Below are 24,762 nucleotides of genomic sequence, written 5' to 3' on the forward strand. Positions count from 1 at the left end.
TGATTTTTTGATCTTTAAAGAGATTATCCTTTCTGGGGGTCTGATTCATTAGTCTTATCAAGCTAATTTGCACGGCGCCCTCCCCATTTTACGAGACAGATCCTCTCATGGTTAGGATAAGTCTGACCACTTGGCGACCCTGTTTGATGCTGAGGTTCGTGGATTTTCTGCTGATTTTAGAGATGACTTTTCTAGATTTTTCGTCAACCTACAGCTGGTCTGGACGAAAACTTCCTGACCTAAATCAAGAAGCGCGTGTCTTTTTCGGAAGACTTTACTTCCTTTTAATGATGAAATTGATTCATCGTGCAGATCCATCTTTCTTTCAAATATATTACAGTAAATTAGGTAAAACTGATTAAAATCGTCCAAAACAAAAGTACCTGTAATAATCTTGTACAAACATATGTGATATGTGTTTTAAATAACTTGGTAAATTCTTCCCACACTTAGCTTTTATTTATTTTTTATTTTTTTCTTTGCCTTTTTATTCTCCTCTATTCCATTTTAAATGAATTCAAGCGTTTTGGGTTGTTTCTCTATTTATGTTCTCTCCGAGGTAACAATAATTTCGGCATTAACACCTAGTTTATCGTTCATAAATATGTGTAAATATGATTTTGAAATCATTTAGTTGAAATTTTTTCAAATTTTCACAAAATTTGGCAATTAAACTAAGTGTAAGCCTGAGAGAATTTATAACCCTTCCCCACACTTGAGATCATGCAATGCCCTCATTTGCATGAAATCAGACTATAATTATAAATTCATGAGGGTGAATAGTGTAGAAAAGTGATTAAAAATACCCAGTTTGTAATTACTAAGGTCGTCGAATGATAGATGGCGCGCCTCATCGTTCATTCCTTTTGTTGTAATTTCACATATGTTTTGCGTCTTATCGTCAAAATTAATAGCTTTTGCTGAACTTTAATGTCAGTATTTGAAAATGCGCTTGTTTTACCCTGTTTTGTACATAAGATAAACTACAAACATATATATATAATCTATATATATATATATATATATATATATATATATATATATATATATATATATATATATATATATATATTTATAAAAACCTTTATTTATTAAAACAATTTAAATGAATAATTTTTTTTTTAAATTTTGTTTCCTTTTACTTTAGGTAGTTTCAGTATCTTTACCTAGTCCGTCCCTCGATAAAATTTAAAATATGTCGTTTTTAAAGCGATTGTTTTAAAAGCAAAGATTTTTGGGTTTTTTTATTTTATTTTATTTTTTTTTGTATACTTTAAATCAATAATATTAAAAATAATGATAACAAAATTTTTCGCCCCGCCCTCGGATAAAGCAATTTTGGTTCCATGACCTAGTCTTCAACTTACGATGAATTTTAGAAATCATTTTTTAAACTTAATGAAATAAAGTAATTTTTGTTTTTTAACTTCACACAAAACTTAAATTTAAAAATGCATATTAATTTCATACAAAACCTACAAAACAAAAATTCAGAATGGGGGGAGAAAACTAGTTCTTTAGTGTCTGCTAGTGGAAAAGACCAATCGGATTCTATTCTCGAAACTACACGAGAACAGAACAACTAACTCTAGACAACGTTTTCTCTTTAGAACATTTGAATCTCCCCACACTTAGGTAGCAGTGGTGTCAAAATTGTGATTAACTTCATCGTCAATTTCTCTTGGACCATAATCAACTTGCATATCTGTGACTTTTGATTTAAGCCATTGGTCGGATTCCTGTGTAATATCCACAAATTCAACTAGTTTTGCCTTTTATTTAGGCGATAGATTGGATACTAACCGGTTACATTACTTAAAGTTCCCCTTGGTTCTGGCATCGCGAATCCGTTTAATAAGCTTCTTCATTGAACTATTAATAACGGTGTCATTTAATTTCGTATCAACAACGGGGTTCTTTGTTATCAGGTCATCATTAGGTGTTACTTCATCTTCCCCACACTTAGGCGTTTTATTATTGTTAAGCACTACCGTTGGAGTTGGTAAAACAATATGCTTCTTACCAATCGTTTTTGTTGGTTCAACGGTTTTGGTTAGTGGAGATTTAGACTTTCTACTCACAAAGGTGATCGATTTTTCATTATTACTAAGTGTCATTATACCCTCTCTTACATCAAATAATGCCCCGGTAGATGCTAAGAATGGTCGACCTAAAATTAGAGGAATGTTTGGGTCCTCTTCTATGTCAATGATAATAAATTCGACTAAAAAGGTTAAATTACCCACTTGAACGGGTAGGTCATCAGCAATTCCAACTGGGTGCTTAATGGTTTGATCAAAGAGTCGAACACTCATTTCCGTTGGACTTAACTCACCTACTCCTAATCTCTTATATAATGAAAGAGACATAACACTCACACTCGCACCTAAATCTGCTAGTGCATCATACATGACACAATCACTAAGTAGATAAGGAACAATAAATTCACCAGGATCACCCAACCTGGGTGGAGGTTTTGGTTGAACTGTCTTCACCGGGTTTACTTTTACGGTTTTTGTTTCTTGCACTTTCTTATTCTTCTTCTTCTTTCCAGAGGTATCACAAACTTTATTACCTATCACTTGCTCATACTCAACTCCTTTTCTTGGAAACAGGATGGGTGGTCTGTATGGTGCCACCACTGGCTTTACAAACTCGGGTGGTGGTGGAGTTGTAATTTCTTCATTGTTACTCACATCTAAAATCTTCCCATCTTCTGATGATGGTTTTTCAGAATTTGTTGACACCATATTAACATTCTCATTTTGAGGATTTACTTCAGTATTACTCGGTAGCTTTCCTTGTTCCCTCTCACTCATCATGCTAGTAAGAGTACCTACGTGTTTTTCTAGATTCAAAATGGAAGCTTGTTGAGTTCTTAATGACTGATCAAACCTCTCATTTGTTTGGGTTTGAGATGTAATAAATTGTGTTTGAGATTCCATTAGCCTTGCCATCATTTCTTCTAGATTTGGCTTTTTCTCTTCGGTTTGTTGTGGTGGTTTATACAAGCTAGGTCTTTGTTGATTGAAAGTGTTGTTTTGAGTTGGTTGGTTATTCGAACCTTGTTAGTTGTACGAGTTATTGTTGGGTCCATTTGGATTGTAAAGAATGTTTTGATTTCGATTGAAGTTTGGCCTTGGCGATTGATAATTATTTTGATAATTATTTCCCGGCCTTTGGTTCATGTAGGAAACATTCTCACGTTGTTCCATCGTTTGTTCAATGTTACAATCTTCCGTTAAGTGTGGTCCACCGCATTGCTCACAACTGATTCGTATTGCGTGAATATCTTTATTCATCTTTTCCATTCGTCTCTCGAAAGCATCTATTTTTGTGGAAACAGAATCAAAGTCATGGCTAGAATCGGCTCCAGCCGCTTTAGATGATCGAAATATATCTTTTTTCTGGTGCCACTCATGCGAGTGGGAGGCTGTGTTATCAATAATTTTGTGAGCTTCGGTTGCGGTTTTCTTCATAATGGAACCACCAGCTGCTATGTCGATGTCTTTTCGTGTAGCAACGTCGACACCTTGGTAGATTATTTGTACTATTTGATAAGTGTCTAAACCGTGCTGAGGACATCCTCTCAACAACTTTCCGAATCTTGTCCACGCCTCATATAATGTTTCATTTGGCTTTTGCGCGAACGTAACAATTTCTCCTTGAAATCTTACGGCTTTAGATGCCGGAAAGAATCTTTCAAGAAATTTCTCAACTAAAACATCCCATGTATCAATCGCCCCTTCAGGTAACGATTCTAACCAATCTTTGGCTTCTCCCTTTAAAGTCCAGGGAAATAACATGAGATAGATCTGTTCATCCTCAGCTTCTCTGATTTTGAATAGAGTACAGATCCTATTAAAGGTTCGAAGATGTTAGTTTGGATCTTCTTTTGGCGTAACACTATATTGGCATTGATTAGTTACCATGTGTAGGATTTGTCCTTTAATTTCATAATCTGGCGCATTGATGTCTGGTTTAATAATGGTGTGACCTTGGCCCGTGCGTGTGGCTCTCATTCGATCTTCCATACTTAGAGGTTCAGTTACTTTCATAATTGAATTTGTTGAATACGAATCACTGGAGGATTCTGATTTAATGGTTTGTAGTTCAGGAGGAATGATTAGTGGTTCAGGATCTTGGAATTGTCCTTGAATATCCTCCGGGTTCTCAATTGTGAAATCGGGTTCAAAAGATGGATTATCGGAAATTTGAGTTGGAGTACTTGTTCGACTAGATGACGATTCTAAAGAGAAATTAACGGCGGCAATATTGGCTAGATGTCTTGATCGAGTTATAGGTGGTGAACGTATGAAAGGTGGTGAACGTTTTGCTTGGTGCATTCACAGAATATCCTATTAGTTATAAAAGACAAAAATTATCTAAGTTATCAAATTAATAGACTTTTCTGATTTTGCCCACGTTTCGAATAGCCAATAGATGCAGCAGGTAGCCAGGACCCTTTAAATCGGAAGCCCACAACTCGCCACTAACAAATCTAACTATTACTACGAACCAGAAAATTTGGATGTCTATCAATTTAACCACTTAAAATAATTTTTTGTTTTGAAATTTTAGAGAAGAAATAGAAAATTCTATGTCCTAAAAACTAGAGCGTCGAGAAATAAAAAAGAAAAAGAGCGCGTCGAAAAACGTCAAAAAATAAAAGGTCGAAAAATTAAGCGTCGAAAAATAAAAGGTTGAAAAACAAAAATAAAAAAGAAAAGCGTCGAAACTCAAAAATCTAAAAACTAAGAATTAAAACTTACGTCTAAAGGTATTAAAGCTTAAAAGTAATTCTATATCCAAAACGGCAATAACTTAAAAAAAGGCACTAAAATTTTAAAACGGCGTCGCAATACTATAAAGCATCTAAATCTTAATCTAAAGAAAAAGCACATAAGGGATTTTACGGCATAGCCTAAAAATCTAGAGCTACTATGGCAATATACTAAGTTTAAAACTAGTTACGAACGATAAATATACAAAATACGAAATAAACGATTAAAATATACAATTTATAAAAAGATATAAAAATAATAAAATTACTTATTTTTATAAAAATACAAAATAAATAAAACTAAAACTAATTAATATAATAATTAACCGTAATTAGGATTTAATAATAATAATAATTAAATTATACTAACCCTAATTAGTACCAGCAAGGTTTCAGGCGTGTCAGACAGAGCCATGCGGCCGCATGGTTTTAACTCTTCTGGGCCATGCGATCGCATGGGTTGTGGATCCAGGGCAGCTGATGGGCTGCTACAGTTGGGCCTGATTACTTTTACTTATTTTTTTTTTATGTTTTTACAAAATAATAAAAACAAACTTATATTTAAAAAAAACTAAAAATAAAATAAAAATACTTTTTAATTTTATATATTTTAAACGAAATCTTAAAAATATTTTTTTTTTTTTTTATTTTTTTTTTATTTTTATTATTTTTAACACTTATTATAAATACAAAATATTTTTATGAAATAAGAAATAATATATTTTTACAAAAATATAGTTTTACTAAAATATAGCGTAAAAATATAGCGTTTCGCCGAGTCCCCGGCAGCGGCGCCAAAAACTTGATGTTAAAGCGAAGGGTACGAAATACTATTATTTTTAATACGAAATACGATACAAATTTCACAAGTTTTATTATTTATTTATTAAATAGAATATACCTAAACCTTGCTACAACACTTATAGGCAGTGTACCTAATTGTAGAGTAGTGTAGTTTTTAGTAAGTCCGGTTCGTTCCACAGGGAGACGGCTTATTGCGTACACTATATTTTTAAACAAATATATTTGTATAAATATAAATATAAATATATATATATATATATATATATATATATATATATATATATATATATATATATATATATATATATATATTAGTAATATAGTAGTATTATTATTATTATTATAAAAAGGGAGTTTTACCGTTTAATGACCGGTTTGTCGATTTTAAATAAGCGTAAAGATAAATGACGATAATATAAATGACAGAATTTAAATTGCGATAAAGTAAATTGCAGTAATTAAAATGAAAGTAAATAAAGGTACAATGAAATATGAAATAAAAGTATTATGCTTATTTAAACTTCTGTAATCATGATGTTTGACGTTTTGATTTTAATTAATTGTTACCCGGGTTAATTGTCTTTTGTCCTGGTTTATTTGATACCTATCTGGTTTTTGTCCATAATAGTCCATCGGTCATAATTATAAAATGCTCGTCAAATTAACCTTATTCTCGAAGTCAAATATTCCAACTAATTAGGGATTTGAACTGTAACAAGGTTTTAATACTTTGTTTAATGATTACACCAGGTTATCGACTGCGTGTAATCCAAGGTTTTATTACCTTGTTAACAATTACACCAATTATCCTTGTATGTAATCCACCCCTGTTTTAATGAGATATGAATATTAATTTACCCACTTGATCAGAATGAATAATCAATTACCCAACCCGAATAATTAATTAAATGATCGTAAAAGATGTCGTATAAACGTCACTAAATAGAACATGCATAATCATTTTAATAATTATTAGATTAACTAATTTGAAGATAGGTTCGACAGATTCTAATGAGTTGTCATTCGATTAGACAATACCCCCTATCTATTAATAGTCAATAGTCCAATGTCCACAAGTGTCGGTCTTTTGTCCAAACCTTAATTATGGTGCAAAATCCAATAACCCCGTCTTAATATTTAGTCTAACATCACGATTACTTCGGCTCAAATAAGCATAATAATAACTTAGTTACGAGACATTAAATTAAAAAGGAAGAACATAGCTTACAGTGGTGATTAATTGCGTAGCTTTACACGGGCAGAGTTCCGACTTAAAACCCGTAAAACATTCTTACAATAACCTTATTATTATTAACTTAAATTAAAATTAAAATTATAATTATAAAATATAAATATAAATATAAAATGAGAGAAAGAGTTTGGAAAAAGGGTGCTTCATTAGGCGAGCAGAAGCCTGGTATTTATAGGCATAATTCCTGATTCTGATGCTCATGCGAGTGCATGGGGTTTTAGTCAAATCGCATGCAATCGCATGGGCTCATGCACTCGCATGGGTTTTATGCCTATTTCCCATGCGATCGCATGGCCGTCAGATCCAGCTCACATATTTTTTGTTTTCTAGCTTGTCGACATTTTTATTAAATATATATAATATATATAATTTAAATTAATTATATATGTATTATATTATATTCTTGTGCATAGTTGACTCGTAATTTTAGGACCGTTGACTCGTGCGTTGATGCTCGGTTTATGTCTCGGTTCCGGATTTTCGAACGTCCTTTCGTACGCGTAGATATCTTGTACTTTGTGTTTCGCGGCTTGCACTCTTATAATTTTTAGACGTTTCTCATCATTAAATTGAACCACTTGAATTGTATCTTGTACATTTGAGCTTTTTGGTCATTTGCGTCTTCAAATCGTCATTTTCTTCTTTTGTCTTCGCACTTATTTATTTAAACAATTATTACATAAAAATAGAACAATAGTAACTAAAAGCTTTACATATTAGAAGGATATTATGCCTAAATATATGTTCATTTAGAGCACTATCAAATATCCCCATACTTGAACGTTGCTTGTCCTCAAGCAATACAGAACTTGAAATTAAATCACACTTCACTCGAATCATTTATAATAATTCTAAGAGATAAATGTTATATATATATATATATATATATATATATATATATATATATATATATATATATATATATATATATATATATATATATATATATATATATATATATAACTATTGATGTAGAAACGCTGCGAGATTTGAAATACTGATTGCTGATTCTCGGTAATTGATATGGCAATTCTCGTTATAAGATGTGGATGAGTATATGATAGGGTTTCGATGAATATAATGATTTTTTGGAAAGTCAAAGATCAATAATGTTACTGGTAAGTTACTGCTAATGTGGTGGAATGTAAATGGTTCTCCGGTATCAATGATGAAGGGATAATCTTTTATAATAAGGTTTATTCGAATGAAAACTTGAAGTTGACTTGCTGAAGCTGTGACAAAATTGTCTACTTTGAAAAAGAATTGCAAAGTTATTTTCGGTATTAACAACGTCAAAGGAGTTAGTACAAATATGTGTTAAAGGTTTACTCAGGTTCCAAGAGGATTTCAGCTGCATAACTATATGCATCAATCTTTTCTTCCGTAGATGAGATGCGGTTGATTCATCCTATCGATTGAAGTGTTTTCAAGAATCATGAAAGGTTTGAACGCGGATTGTAATCGTCAAGATACAAATGAGGTTTAAGATGAAATCAAGTGGCAAACTTGAAGAAATGTTTAGTTTCATATATTATACTCAATATTTTAATTCATTTTAATTGTCCAATGTTATTAGTCCACAGTCGATAGTCCACAGTTAACAGTCCAATAATTCATATATATAGTTTAATATATAATATTTGAATTAATTAACACGTATCGTGACCCGTGTACATGTCTCAGACTCGATCACAACTCAAAGTATATATATTATTTAAGAATCAACCTCAACCCTGTATAGAGAACTCGATCATTAATGCATATAGAATGTCTATGGTTATTCCAAATAATATATATAGATGTGTCGATATGATATGTCAAAACATTGTATAAGTGTCCCGATATTTAAAATGCGTAAATAACAGTATTTAAATGGCGATAAATAAAGTGCGTAAAATAAATAACAGAAATTAAATAACGATAAATAAAATTGCGAGAATATAAATTGCGATAAATAAATTGCGATAATAATTTTTAATAAGGAATTAACAGTTAGCTAGGATTTTGTTAGCGTGGATTCTTAACAAATTTCTCATAGTTAATTTGTTTGTTTCTAACCAATTTTATTTTTGTCCAATGTTTTCTTCATTATGTCACTTGTTGAATTCTGATAGATCAAAATCCAAATATGAAATTGAATGAAAAAGGTTATTCTGCGGTGAACGGATACTTATATCAGTGGTTGTAAGTAGGATAGTAAATGACTGTTGAATTAGATTTGAAAGAATGTACAGTGTACTTATTAATGTGAAATCTTAAATATTCCTCGGGTATTACCTACCCGTTAAAATATTTTCATCATTAACAGTTTGTACAAAAGAATTTTTAATTACAATCTTTATGAAAACATATATACATATATATTTTCTTCAGATGTAATCATGGATTTAATGAGTCAATATGATATTAAACTCATTTGATTTACCATTAGAACAAGAATATATAATCTCTAAAACATTAGAGATTACATAATCGCCATGAAGAACGAAGATAATTGATGTAGAACGATATGTAGAACGATGATTATAATCGAGGTATAGAATGAGATGTTGAGGCATGGATTATTGATGGTACTGGTGCTGTTACTGATGGTACCGTTGGTGCCGGTGATGTTGTTGAAGCTGGTAAATTTTGCACCATAATCTCCAAATTGATTACTCGAGCACGAATCTCATTGACTTTTTCCATTACTCCGGATGATTGTTGGTCGGAACGAGTGGATGAATAAGGTTTAGAATTTTAGATAGAATATAATCGTGGTGAGATACTCTGGAAATGAGTGTGGAAATGGTGTTTCGAATGGGTTAGCCGGTAAATGCTTCAGGTTCTTCGTCAAGAGGTGAATTCGATTGTCGGAAAGGATCGCCTTCTTCACGTCTCCATTGATTAAGTCAACTACGAACCCATCAGATGATTTGGGGATGGCTGATTGGTTAATTCATTCTGGTGACACTGCTTCCGAATCTTAGGTGAACGTCCATGTCGGAATAGCTGTCGGATTCCGAAGAACTTGAACTAGTGGCGAATTCCATTTCATACGATTGAGTAAAGGATTTTTTGATAGGAAATGATTTCCGGCTATTGGATGGTATTCTAATTACATAGAATATCTATATATATATAGAGCAAAAGATTTTGTAGATTACGGAGAAAGTTTCGAAAGGTGTCAGGCAAAGGTAGCAGTAACAAATACGCTAAGATATAAATTAGCAGATACGATAAGATATGAATTTCTTCTATACACTATTCATGCAATCAATGCAGTAAGATATGTCTAGACTAAGAATGATTAGCATGTAATTTTCGACACGAAATGATAAGCAAAACTTTTGACATGCAGACACGGTCGAAGTCCAGACTCACTAATGCATCTAAGCAACTATCAGTTAGACACACTAATGCAAGACCTGGTTCGCTAAGACCACCACTCTGATACCACATGTCGTGACCCATCCTAATCCATCAGGATGAATACATTACATTTGGTTACATCGCGAGGTACTTGACCTCTATATGATACAATTTTACAAACATTGCATTCGTTTTTAAAAGACAAACTTTCATTACATCGAAAGTTGACGGCATGCATACCATTTCATAATATATCCAACTATAATTAATTTAATAATAATCTCGATGAACTCAATGACTCGAATGCAACGTCTTTTAAAATATGTCATGAACGACTCCAAGTAATATCTCTAAAATGAGCAAATGCACAGCGGAAGATTTCTTTCATATCTGAGAATAAACATGCTTTAAAGTGTCAACAAAAAGGTTGGTGAGTTCATTAGTTTAACATAAATAATCATTTCCATCATTTTAATAGACCACAAGAATTTCATTTTCAGTTCTCATAAATATACGTCCCATGCATAGAGACAAAAATAATCATTCATATGGTGAACACCTGGTAACCGACATTAACAAGATGCATATAAGAATATCCCCTATCATTCCGGGAAATCTTTCGGACATGATAAAAACAACATCAAAGTACTAAAGCATCCGGTACTTTGGATGGGGTTCGTTAGGCCCAATAGATCTATCTTTAGGATTCGCGTCAATTAGTAGATTGGTTTACTAATTCTTAGGTTACCAAGCAAAAGGGGCATATTCGGCTTCGATCATTCACCCATATAATGTAGTTTCAATTACTTGTGTCTATTTCGTAAAACATTTATAAAAATTGCGCACGTATTCTCAGCCCAAAAATATAAAGGGTAAAAAGGCAAATGAAACTCACAATACTGTATTTTGTAGTAAAAATACATATGACGATATTGAACAAGTGCAGGGTTAGCCTCGAATTGACGAAACTATATCAATTATATATATTAACACATATACTTGTAATCGAGTACTTAAATTTACATATTATTAGTGATATAAATGTTATTTTAATAATTTTTATGTTTTATCAATAAGTAATTTAAATATTTCTATTTTATGTTCATTAACAAAATAATTAATATTTAATATAAAACGTTAGTATAGATATGTTATATGTATTAACTATAGTGTTGTATAGCTAAAAATCATTTGATAAAATAATATTAATAATAATAAATAAAAAGTTGTATTATTTTATAATTAGTATATTAGTAAATATACTTAATAATGATAATAATAATAATAATTATGATTCTAAAAATAATAATACTTATATCGATAATAATATTGATAATAATAGTAATAATGAAATTGATAATTTTAATAAAAATAGTTTGGTTACTAAAAAAAATGATAATACTTATAATGGTTTTAATAATAATAATGATAGAAATGATAATTCTAATATTCATTTTAATGATTATAATAATGATAGTAAGTGTAATATTTATATTAGTATAGTAATAATAATAATAATAATAATAATAATAATAATAATAATAATAATAATAATAATAATAATAATAATAATAATAATAATAATAATAATAATAATAATAATAATAATAATAATAATAATAGACTACCTTCCAAACAAGCCAAAAATTAAATGCCATATCCTAGGATCGAACCCACGACCTCTCGATAACCCAGCACCACATCAAACCACTCTTCCATTTCGTTTTTTCCAATATCATTTGAATACTAATCTTATTAAACCATTTTGGCACAACGTAATTGGCCCAACATAAAATGAAAGTTGGCCACGGCCCATACAAAAATCCGAAGCCCAACAGAGAAACACATTCGGCCCAACTTACTTAAAAAAGGTTTATGGTCCAATTTCACTAAATCAATATGTATCAAATGACTTTCTTTTTCTATTCTAGGTTTTCCTGATCATAGCAGCAGCACAACAACAATATTATCGTGTTTTTCATTGTTATCATCAATTGATCATGCCACGATCATAATCAAGCCATTACCTTATCATCAAAATCGTTATTCTATACGTTATCATCGTCTTTCTTATCTTCTCAGTTAACCTCATAAAATTATCCCATAAGCCTCATAAACTATCATCTATGTATCATCATATTACGGAATCCATTATCATCATTTCAGGCTTATTGTATTACTACCAATTTCGTTCGGTCCAACAGCATAAAAAAACTATTCGTTTAGAAATTTAAAGGTATTAAAAGACACCTTCTTAGAAAAGTTTGTGATGAGGGAACATGAAGATAGTGACTAGTACTAGTGGATCTCATAAGTTAGACTTTACTATATGTAAATCAAATGCCACGTGACTTAGCATTATATGCTTCCATTCTCATCGAAACTTTATCAATTATGTGGAACCCAGCAATTGATCAACGGTCTTAGATATTTGAAGATAAAAATAATCGATAAGAATTGTGGGGTTCAGTCAGGAATCAAGGAAACATAAAGAAGAGATAAGTGGAGCATTAATCATTTTATTACTATTAAATCAATGTCACCCTCATTTACTCTTGATTTAGTAGGATATAGGAACACAAGTGGGTTTGTAGTGGGTTGTTGTTCGATAATAGGAACAGCATAGCAATATCGTTGAAGGAAAAAAATTAGTATAAAAGAGGTGTGAGTCTGTTTGTTCACGAAAAAAAAATAGTAGTACTAATTCGTATGGTTTTGGCTTTGGTGGTCTAAAACAATATTAAAAGCACTTAGATGATAAGCTGCAGCAGTACATCAAAGTGTTTTCGATTAGCATGAATTAAAAATAGCATAAAATAATCGAAGTAAAATAGTTACAGGTGATGTTTGGCTTGATGGGTTTGTGTTATTCCAGTGGTCATATGGGTGTGGTTATTGATTCAACCAGGAAGAAAAGAGAGAGATGAAGATGGTTTAAGTCCGCAGTTGGTGGTGTCGGTTGTGGTGGTGATTGAACTCGAACAAGAAAAGGAACAAAAGGTAAGTAGAGATGTAAAAGGTGACGGTTTACTTGGTGATCACTCCAGGTAGTAAAGGTGGTGATGTTTATTAAGGTGAGTTTAAGAAAGTATAAGAGAGGGAGTGGCGATGGTTCGGTGATGGTGGCTCTTCGATATTTTCTGTTTTATTTTTACAACAATCAACAACTTTATAGAGTGTAATGAAATTAGATTGTTGTTGTATTATGATTTGATTTGGAATTGGATTACAATGAGCCAAATATCAACGTATAACAATATTACAGATAAGAAGTACACAAGTATCAATCAGAAGAAGAAAAGAGAGATTACAGATAGATACGTGCAACAGATTTTGGGATTTTCTGATTGGAAGTCGACATATACTCCAGTTAATTATGTAATTTAAACAGAAGGAGAGTGACCTGAAACAGAATATGTATTTTTCTGTATGTATATCTGTATATACGATTTTTTTATATATAAATATGTATCTGTCTATATATATATATATATATATATATATATATATATATATATATATATATATATATATATATATATATATATATATATATATATATATCAGTTATTATTTATGTATCTGTCATATATATTAGTCTTATTTAATAATAATACTCTTTATATACTAATAATAATAATATGGTTATTATTATTGACAGTGATAAAGTGATAATAATAACTATAAGGTTTATCTTACTAATATTCTTAATAATACTAATATTAATTATAATAATCATAACAATATTAATGATAATAATACTACAACAATTTATATATATGTATATCAAATTTCATATCTATAGATAACAACATTAATAACACTAGTTTGATTTTTAATATTAACAATAATAACAGCCTATTATAACAATTATATTTAATATATTAGTTTTTACATATTATGTATTGTAACTATGTAATATATTATATAATAATGAGTATTAAATTTTTAATAGTAATATCTAATATAAATCATAATAACTAACATTATAATTTTTCTACTAGTTATAATAATAATAATGACAACAATAATATTATTAATGCTGATACAATTGATGATTATTATTTATAAAGGAAATAATAATATCTAATGACAAAATAGTTTATTAATCTATTTTAATTTATAATATAATTATTTACATATATATAGTTATATATATATATATATATATATATATATATATATATATATATATATATATATATATATATAAACATTTCTATTTACGATTATAGGTTCGTGAATCGTCGAAAATAGTCAATGGTTAATTAATTACATGAATATAATTCCAAAGTTTTTGAGACTCACATTACAGACTTTGCTTATTTGTCGAAATCATATAAAGGTTAAGTTTAAATTTGGTCGAAAATTTCTTGGTCATCACAAATCAATCCTAAAATCTAACATTTAATCATTAAGCATGACAAACAAGCATATTAAAACATAGCAGACTCAAAACAGTTTAAACATCATCACAGAAACTCAGTTTATACGATCTGAAAAACCAGAAACTATACGGATTGGAGAACGAAGCCGGCGACTTTGTTCCAGTCAAGCCGGCGGCTTGGACTGGTGAAGCCGGCGACTTCATCTGATTCCCAGACAACGTTGTTTTCGTCCACGCAACCACTATGAACGTTTAGTTCATAGTGGTAGATGAACAGATACAGAAAAATTAAAGAAAGTGCAATAAATAAAAGTAAATGGATAAAGTTATGTACCTTAAAAAGGTAGATGAAAAGAGAACTTTATTAATAACTTGATAACTTTGATTACAACTTGAAATAAACCCTAATCTAAGAGTTTTCGTGTTTTGGTGAAAATCCTAAAGGCAAAACGAAAAAGTACACATATAAAACTGAACCAGAAGGCCTCTATTTATAGTTTTCAAATTCGGTGGCTTTAGTGGGAAGCCGACGGCTTCACTTGGTCAGTTACTCCTTTCGAAAGTTTAACGTAGTCATCAAGTTGAATAACGCGTAACCGTCTTAGGTCAAGCCGGCAGCTTCATTGATCTGCAATCTTTTTGATTTCGTTTTCTTTTTTAGCTTTTTCTTGAGCTTTAAGTACACGAAACAGATTTAAGTCGACGGCTTTATTGGGAAGTCGGCTGCTTCAATGATTCTGGCATTTTCCTGCAAAGTTCTGGAACTTTCTGGATCTTTGTCACCAAGCTGGCGGCTTCAAAAGACCATGCCGGCGGCGTCATCTCAATTTCTGCAGTTTTTTTACCGTTGTTTTCCTGTTTGATATATAACTTCAACAAAATCATTAGAAACACTTTTTTCCCATTTTATCCATTTTTAGTGTGTTTTAGTATCAAAATGACTTTAAAATACTAAGATAACTCCTTAAAATGTTATCAAAATTCTGTATAATTTAGGAGTTATCAGGACCCCAAAGTTAGACAAGTGTTAATGTGAAATAAGCTAAATAGAAGGTTCTATAAAGGAGGGCTATATATAGAACCAAAGTGATCCTAAAACATAGCCATTGTATTGTAACAGAGTTTAAGGAGCTATGGAATTTCATTGTAATCGAATTTCTCTAATATCGAATCTGTTTACTGTTCACTCAAATCTCATTCTAACACTTGTATCTTCGATTCTCATCATGATCTGACCTATCACATTGGTTGTTTATGCACTTTCCGGTATAACTTATTATTGGGATAAGGTATGGATGATCTAACCACGGTAGATTAGAAATTAGGTGAGTGAGATGGTGAAATATGCTTGTTGGTGATTCCCCAAAGATAGTAGGAAGGTTTCCTACTTTATGCCACCAATATACGAAGGTTCAAAAGTGTATGACTTGAATATGATTAATTGAGTGTGAGTTGAGACCGGGATGTTTACAGGGATCATGGCTCCTTTTTTTATAGAGGAGGATTAGGGTTTCCTCTTAGCTTCCCATGCTCTATATCCGATTACCAAGTCAATCCAAGAAAGTTATAGTTGACTTTCTACTTTTGTGTACTGAGCTAAGAAAGCAAAAGCTGTTAGCTTCTTCTTTGATATTGTGGGTGGTAAATGTAGAAGGTGTTTTCCTACCTATAACATACCTTCGTCCTAGCTAGGAAATATCGTGACTTGGTCTTGTGCCTTCGGTCTTAGTAAATGTGATACCTTTGTAAATCGTTATCTTCGTGAAGATATCTTCGTATTTGTTCCGGAGATGGGGTACACTACCAAGCCCCAAGTTTAAATTTATGAAGCGTTTAGAATTTTCAAGCTTCGCGAAATTAAACTCTATTCTTTGAGTTAGGTGTTTGATTAGATGGGCCTGATTCATCATTATAGCATCTTTATTGTGTAATTCCCCTTTTGTCCTCAATATTTTGTCCTTCACTTAGTTAATATACAAAGGGTAAACATGTAATTTCAGGGTGAGGTTACCAAGGGGTGTTTGAAATCCAAACATGATGGGACTTCTCCTGCACAGGAGTAAATAAGGGATTTTTTGGGTTTTTCACAATTTTTCCTTTTCGCTCTTAATCTCCTCTCCTTTTTTTCGATCGATTCCACATACGCTTCAGTCGTCTATTAAGGTATTACTTCTTCTTTCTCTTTACGATTTATGGTGAAATTATGTATTAGTGTCCACGCTAGCACTTTGACCTCTAAGCAATATTCTACTTTGATGGAACCGTAGGATTATCTGGAAAGCATATGATTTTGCAAGAGAAGGGAAAAAAGATTTTAGAGTTTCCGACCGAGGTATGTATACTCAAGCGTTTACTGAGTGTAATCTTAGAATCTCAATTTCATATTTTCACTTGAGCGTATTAGATCATTTTAAGGTGCATGTTTCGATTTTGCATCCTTTAGCCACTAAGAATATCATGGCCTTTGAGGTTATGTGTAAAACTTGTGGTGGTAAGCCATTCGTTGATCTGTTTCACTGTTTCTTTCAAACTGGTGATGTTGATGATTGGGATATGGTGGCCAAGCGGAAAAGAAAAGGGGAATTCTTGTGGAGACTCCTACGCGTTTTTCTCCACAAGTCCCCGACGTTCGAAACTAGAAGGGATCTTTTGTATTTGTTAAGGAGTCTCTATTATATCCATCTGTTTATCCTAACGTTGTTGATGTGAAGAGGGTCATTCTTCCCAAAGCGTATAGTGATCATGTTCCTGAAGCTTCAAAGAGTGACCCTCTTTTTGATAGGATATGTCGTCATCCTATCATTACTTCTAGCTTCCCTGATTCAATGTTGTTTAATTTTGGGATGTCTCCAGTGATGTCTCTAGCATGGGAGCATGGCAAAGAGAATCTTGTGTTGTTGTTTGGGGAGAAGGGTAGTTTTTGTTTTCTTAAGGTAATAGTTTTATATTCCATCTTTGTGACTCTAAAATATATCTTGTTGAATCTTTTCATATATGGCTTTGAGTAATGCTATTAAATCGTTGGGTGTTAAGGATATAACTATTATTTCCCGAGCTGCAACTATATTCAAGGATGTTGGTTCACCATCGTGTTCGGGCTTTTTGGAGGTTGAATGTAGGGTGAAAGAGGTTGAGAGTAAGATAAGAGAGCTGAAAGCGGAGGGGAGTGCTCCAAAGATTCAAAGTGAAGCGAAAGTATCTTCTGAGCATGAGCCTATTGATGTTGATGTCGAGCCGCGTGTATCTCAGGTCTGTGACAGTATTCCAGTGAGAGCTTTGAAACGACGTAATAGCGTGAAGAAGAAGAAAGAGTTAGCTCCCGCTTCTTCTGCGAAAAGCACCAAGCTTTCTGGTAACTATGAGGATGTTGATGATTCTCTTCCTTTTGAAGGATTCGGTGACAACGTTCATTTGGGTATGATTCTTTTACTTTTACCTATTTTTTTATTCTTGTTTTGAATATTGGATTGTTTTCTTTTTTTGTAGGTGCCTTTGCTTCTATCCCTTCTTCTTCTGTTTGTTATGATCTTATTTATGGTCTTGTTTCTCAAGAGTTTGAAGCTTCATTTTCTGATACCTAGAGGTTTGTTGATGCTTATGCTGTTCGATGTTATAAATTTGTGCTTTTGGACCATGTAGTGCTATCTCGTTTGAAGAAACATGAACGAGATTTGATGAAATTGGAAGAGGAGGTTGCCATATTGAAGCGGGTAAATTCTTCAAGTGATGAATTAGTGAAGCAGTTGCAACATCAGGTGTTGATGGCCCCTTCTAGGGAGCAAGAGGTCAAGTCAGTGAAAGAAGAGATATGTAGGTTACAGGAGAGGCAAAAGCTTGATGGTGATAAATTTGGTTATCCTGGAGAGTGAGAATGTTTTCGTCCGTTAAAAGGTTAAAGATGTGGTTGATGAGGCTGAGACTCAAAGGAAAGGAGCGAACGAGCTTGAGGCAGACAGTTCTACACTTCATTTGTATTTTACGGACTTAAACACTAAGTATGCTCATGTTGTTTCCCATTTAATTCCCCATGTTTGTATACAGCTTTTGTGTAGCACGGAATTTATTCAATATCTTGTCGAGGTGGTGTTGGCAGCGAGGCAGGATGAACGGTCCAACCTTTTGGAGGAGTTGGAAAATCAAGGCAATGTTTAGTTGGAAGACTATCTAGAGTATACAGATAAGGGATCTGCGCTTATGGATGATGCGTGTGCTAAACTTACCGATGCTGAGTTTTACTATGTTGCAATGGTGGCTGCTCGTACTGAAGCTAAACCTGCTGAGCTGCTTAGACTTCTTACTGAGAAAGGTAGTAACCAACCTTAGAACCGGCAGTCTTTTGCTGATCTTTTGATGTGTTATATGCCCTTCTTTGATGATTTAAGTGGTTTGTGGTCTCTGTTGCCCTGACAAAAAATTGGTAGTGTGGCATGCGAACCTTTGAACAATTGACATTGTGTAATATTTGTGTTTTTATGCTAAATAGTACTGCTTTATCGCGGTACTGTAATAATTTGATAACACTATTGTTACCCTTATTTATTCTTTGTTATTCATGGAGTTTTACTTGCTCCTTTTATTATCCTTCTTTGGATAGGGGTTCATTATATGCAGGTTATTTTTGTTGGCTTATAAGTGTGTTGGTATTCCTTTCGAGTAGGAATCTAGCTTTTATTTGTATGATACTTAGGAATTTCCTTAGGAATCCTTGTTGATTTGTAAATAACTTGGTGTTCCTTTTATTGTAGGAGACTAAATTCAAGTTTCTTAGGCATTCCCTTGGGAATCCTTTGCTGAATTGTAAATATCTTGATGTTCCTTTTATCATAGGAAACCATTTTTTTATTTTACAAGTGTTTTAGGCATTCCCTTAGGTATCCTTCGTTGAATTGTAAGTATTTTGGTGTTCCTTTTATCGTAGGAAACCACTTTTTATTTACAAGTGTTTTAGGCATTCTCTTAGGAATCCTTCGTTGAATTGTAAATATTTTGGTGTTCCTTTTATCGTAGGAAACGATTTTTCTATTTACAAGTGTTTTAGGCATTCCCTTAGGAATCCTTCATTAAATTGTAAGTATTTTGGTGTTCCTGTTATCGTAGGAAACTATTTTTTATTTACTAGTGGTTTAGGCATTCCCTTAAGAATCCTTCATTGAATTGTAAATATTTTAGTGTTCTTTTTATTGTAGGAAACCAATTTTTATTTACAAGTGTTTTAGGCATTCCCTTAGGAATCCTTCGTTGAATTGTAAATATTTTGGTGTTCCTCTTATCGTAGGAAACCATTTTTTATTTACAAGTTGTAGTCTTTTTGATTAGGGCAAGTGTTTTGTCATAAAAGATAGTAGGAGTTGCATAAAATTCAACATAGGAAGTGTATAGACTTCAAACTGCTCACCACAGTTTTCCTCTACCGGACATAATGAAAGGGTTAAATAATAAACTCTTCGGAGGTTAACTCCTTCCATATGCAAGGGATTTGTTTGCCCGTGTTGTCTCTAGCTTGTATGATCCATTCCCAAATGTTTCGGAGATTACATACGGTCCCTCCTGGTTTGGTCGCACTTTTCCTTCGTATTCTACTTTATTTGTGTTATTGTGTCGTAGGACAATATCCCTAAATTTAAAGGTGTAAGGTTTAACTCGTTTATTTTAGTACCTTTCAGTGACTTTCTTATAGGAGGCTTCTCGAATCAAAGTCACCTAATTTCTCACTTCTAGTAGATCGAGGTTTATGCGAAGGTTTTCCTCATTTTCTTCGAGCTTCATAGTTCTGTTAGTCAAGACTTGTATCTCGGATTGGATGACTCTTTTTGTTCCATATACTAAACTATATGGAGTTTCTCTGCTGCTTCGCTTCGGCGTGGTTCGATATGCCCATAAAACTAGCAGAAGCTCATCTATCCATCATTGGTGGCATCGCCCCAATTTCTTTTCGAGGCCTTTGATGATGTCTCTATTAGGGACTTCTACTTGGCCGTTACCTTGGGGATGATAGACGAAAGGTAAACGTTTGTTATTATTTTCAGCCTTTCATAGAGAAACTTGGGAACACTCATTCGGAAAACTGTTTCCAATTATCGGAGATGATTTCTTGTGGGATTCCAAATCTGCACACAATATTTTCCCAAACAAATTGTTCAATGTGCTTACATGTTGTTGCTGCTAGCGGTTTTGCTTCTGGCCATTTCGTAAAGTAGTCGATTGCTGCGACTAGAAATATGATTCTCCCTGAAGCTTCGGCGAGTGGTCCTACGAGATATATTCCCCACTTGGCGAATGGCCATGCTGAGAGTAGCAATATCAGCTCATGCTTTGATTGCTTAGGGACTTTTGCATGAATTTGACAAGATTCACAAGTTTGCAAGGCTAATACTGTATCTTGGTGCATTGTTGGCCATTAGTATCCTAGCCTTAAGATCTTTGTCACTACTGATCTTGGTCCAGCGTGGAAGCCACATATTCCTTCGTGTATTTCTTGAATAACGATTGAAGCTTGGGTTGGTCCTGTGCATCGGAACTAGGGTGTTAGAAAAGACCTTCGATATAAAACGCATTCAACAGTTTGTACGAGGATGCTTTGATTCGAAGTTTTCTAGCTTCCTTCTTATCTTCGGGTAAGATACCAAACTTCAAATAGTCTCTTAATGGCTTTATCCATGTGTTACCCTCTTCTACCCCAAGATCGTAAATTTCTTCGGTTTTAATCGATCTTCTTTCTAGTAACTCGACTAGGATTTCTTTTGCTAAGTGTTTGAAAGTGATTGAGGATAGCTTACTCAGGGCATCAACCTTTTAATTTTGACTTCTTCGTACGTGTACGGTGGCAAAACTTTTGAAGTGTTCAATCAATTCCCTGACTTTTGATAGGTAGAGTTGGATAGTTAGCTGTTTGGCTTCGAAAATTCCCAACACTTGATTAGCAATGAGCTGGGAGTCAACGAAGGTTCGAAGATACTGTATCTTCATTTCCTTTTCCATTCTCAATCCTACAAGCAAAGCTTCGTATTCGGCTTCGTTATTTTTTGAGTTGAATTCGAAGCGAAGAGCGTATGTGAACTCTTTTCCTTCGGGGTTAACCAAAATCAATCCTGCTCCTAATCTATCGGAGCTTGAACCTCTGTTGGTATACTATTTCCATTCTTCTTCCTCTATGGCCGGTACGATGACTTTGGCAAAAGTTGTATCATTTCCATTATCTTCCCTCGTTGTTTCGACTATAAAGTTGGCTAATACTTGCCCTTTAATGGAGTGTCTTACATGGAAATCAATGTTGTATTCTCCTAGATCAATGGACTATTTAGCCTCCGCCCTGACTTTTCTAGCTTCATTAGCACTTTTCAAATTGGTTTCTTTGTTAGTACAACAATGGGGTGAGCTTTGAAATACCTTCATAATTTTCGTGCTTTGTGTACCAGTGCCAGAGTAAGCTTCTCAAGCTCTGGATAATTAGCTTTACCCCCTGGAGAATTCTACTAACGAAATATATCGGGATTTGCCTCCATTCCCTTTGAGCTACTAAGATTGCGCTTATGCATTCTTTCGAGGTTGGTAGGTTAATGTATAGACATTCTCCTCATATTGGTGATGTCAGGGTGGGGAGGTTCGTGATGTGTGTTTTCATTTCCACGAAAGCTTTCTCAGCATCTTCAGTTCACGCTATCCTCTTTTTGCCAAGGCAACATTTTAGTACCTTGAAGAAGGGTAGTTGTTTTTCTACACTTTTGGAGATAAAACGACTAAGTGAAGCTAGCTTCCCGTTGAGACTTTGCATTTATTTCATAGTGCTTGGAGCTTTGAGTTGTTTAAGCTTGTCAACTTTCTCCGGGTTTGCTTGAATTCCTTTCTTGGTGATGTAATAACCTAGGAACTTTCCTTCCTCCACCACGAAGGAACATTTCTTCGGGTTGAGCTTCATGTTGATTGATCGCAATGTGTCTAAGGTTTCTTGGATGTCTTTTAAAAGGTCTTCTTCCTTGAAACTCTTGATAAACATATCGGTAATGTAAGCTTCTAGGTTCCTTCCCAACTGCTCATAAAAGCTTTATCTACAAGTCTTTGGTATGTTGCCCCTGCATTTTTTAGTTTCAAGGGCATTTTTTGGTAGCAGAGATTCCTTTACTTGTGAATAATGATGTCTTGTCTTCGTCCTCTTTCTCCATTTAGATCTGATGAGAGCCTTGTAGTCATCTATGAAATATTTGAGCTTGTATCCGTTCAAGGATTCTATTTTCCAGTCAATCTCCGGTATGAGATAACAATGCTTAGTGAAATGCCCCGTTCATATCGATTATAAACGTTACATAATAATTGATTTCATTGCGAGGTATTTGACCTCTATATGATACATTTTACAAACATTGCATTCGTTTTTAAAAGACAAACTTTCTTTACATCGAAAGTTTACAGCATGCATACCATTTCATAATACCTCCAACTATAATTGACTTAATAATAATCTTGATGAACTCAACGACTCGAATGCAACGTCTTTCGAAAAATGCCATGAATAACTCCAAGTAATATCCTTAAAATGAGCTAATGCACATCGGAATATTTCTTTAATACCTGAGAATAAACATGCTTTAAAGTGTCAACCAAAAGGTTGGTGAGTTCATAGGTTTATCATAATCAATCATTTCTATAATTTTAATAGACCACAAGATTTTCATTTTATAACATAATCCTCAAGCAGAATCCTCTCGTCTGCATTAAGGTAAAATCATTCATATGGTGAACACCTGGTAACCGACATTAACAAGATCTATATAGAATATCCCCAAAAGAGAATCCTCTCGTCTGTATAATAATAAGTCGAAGTACTAAAGCATCCGTACCTCGGATGGGGTTTGTTAGGCCCATAGATCTATCTTTAGGATTCGCGTTAATTAGGGGTACTATTCCCTAATTCTTAGGTTACCAAGCTAAAGGGGTGGTATTCGATTTCGATAATCCAACCATAGAATGTAGTTTTTAGTACTTGTGTCTATTTCGTCAACATTAATAAAAACAGCGCATGTATTCTCAGTCCCAAAAATATACATTACAAAAGCATTTAAAAAGGGAGCAAATGAAACTCACAATACGATATTTTGTAGTAATTACGCATATGATGGCACTGAACAATTGTAAGGTTGACCTCGGATTCACGAACCTCAAAGAAGTAGCCCTTAAAAAATGCCCAAGTCCAGGTTTGAACCCGCGACGTCCCGCTAACCCGATAACATCCTTAACCATATTTATTATTATCGTTATTTCACCTATCATTAACGAATCATAATCATCATCATCTAATTTCCTGCCATTTACGATTATCATTGATATATTAACATAATCATAATCATCTATCTTCATTATTATTAGCTTATCTCGTCATCAACTTAATCATCATCTTAAACATTAATTTCTTCATTCGATCATAATTAGTATTGCCATTATTCATCGGTTAATAACATAGAATCATCATCGAATCGTCATCACTTTCATTATTTCATCATCATCTCCTAATTTCAATTTCCTCATCACTATATATTACGTATCATAAATTATCATCTACATAATATATCATCATCCTAATTATCATTCCCTATCATTGTTATTATCAACAACATGAACATAATCATCATCATCATTATCTTGATTCACGACATCAATTATCATCATCATTGTTTTCATGTTATCATACCAATCGCATTATCTTCATTTTATTTCATTAACAACATAAAGTCATAATATTACTACTATCGTGATATCATCATGATCATCATGATTATTATCATCATAGATATTAAACATCATATGATATCAACTGCCCATCGTAATCATCCTCATTAAACCCTAATTATCATCACCTATGATATCTATTATTAATCCGGCCCAACCACAAGAATAGGTTCACTAGCCCATGTAGAAACTGGCCCGTTCACAGAAATTTAAAGGCCTTCAGCCTGAATTCGAAAACTTAAATCCAATATTAATTTTATGTATAATAAAGCCATGGTTTGGCACGTGAAAGGGACCAACTTTTGTCCTCCATATTCGCTGTCCTTCTAGTGGGGAACACAAAAAAGAAAAAGAATATTAGGTGGTGGTAATTAAGTCTGATCGAAACAGAAAGTTCTTGGGTTTCGATGTTATTGGTTTATGACAACAAAACAAGTATGAGATAGCAGCAGTCTCTCGTCATAG

General features: G+C 33.0%; 1 protein-coding gene across 1 annotated transcript; it reads right to left on the reverse strand.

Annotated features, from left to right (window-relative positions):
• Positions 1-20,629: 20,629 nt before the first annotated feature.
• On the reverse strand, positions 20,630-20,965 carry LOC139889212 (uncharacterized). Its single transcript, XM_071872176.1, has one exon. The coding sequence runs from the start codon at positions 20,963-20,965 to the stop codon at positions 20,630-20,632; it is 336 nt and encodes a 111-aa protein (XP_071728277.1).
• Between the last annotated feature and the right edge of the window lie 3,797 nt (positions 20,966-24,762).

This window comes from Rutidosis leptorrhynchoides, chromosome 2, assembly GCF_046630445.1.
Source record: "Rutidosis leptorrhynchoides isolate AG116_Rl617_1_P2 chromosome 2, CSIRO_AGI_Rlap_v1, whole genome shotgun sequence".
Taxonomy (NCBI): domain Eukaryota; kingdom Viridiplantae; phylum Streptophyta; class Magnoliopsida; order Asterales; family Asteraceae; genus Rutidosis; species Rutidosis leptorrhynchoides.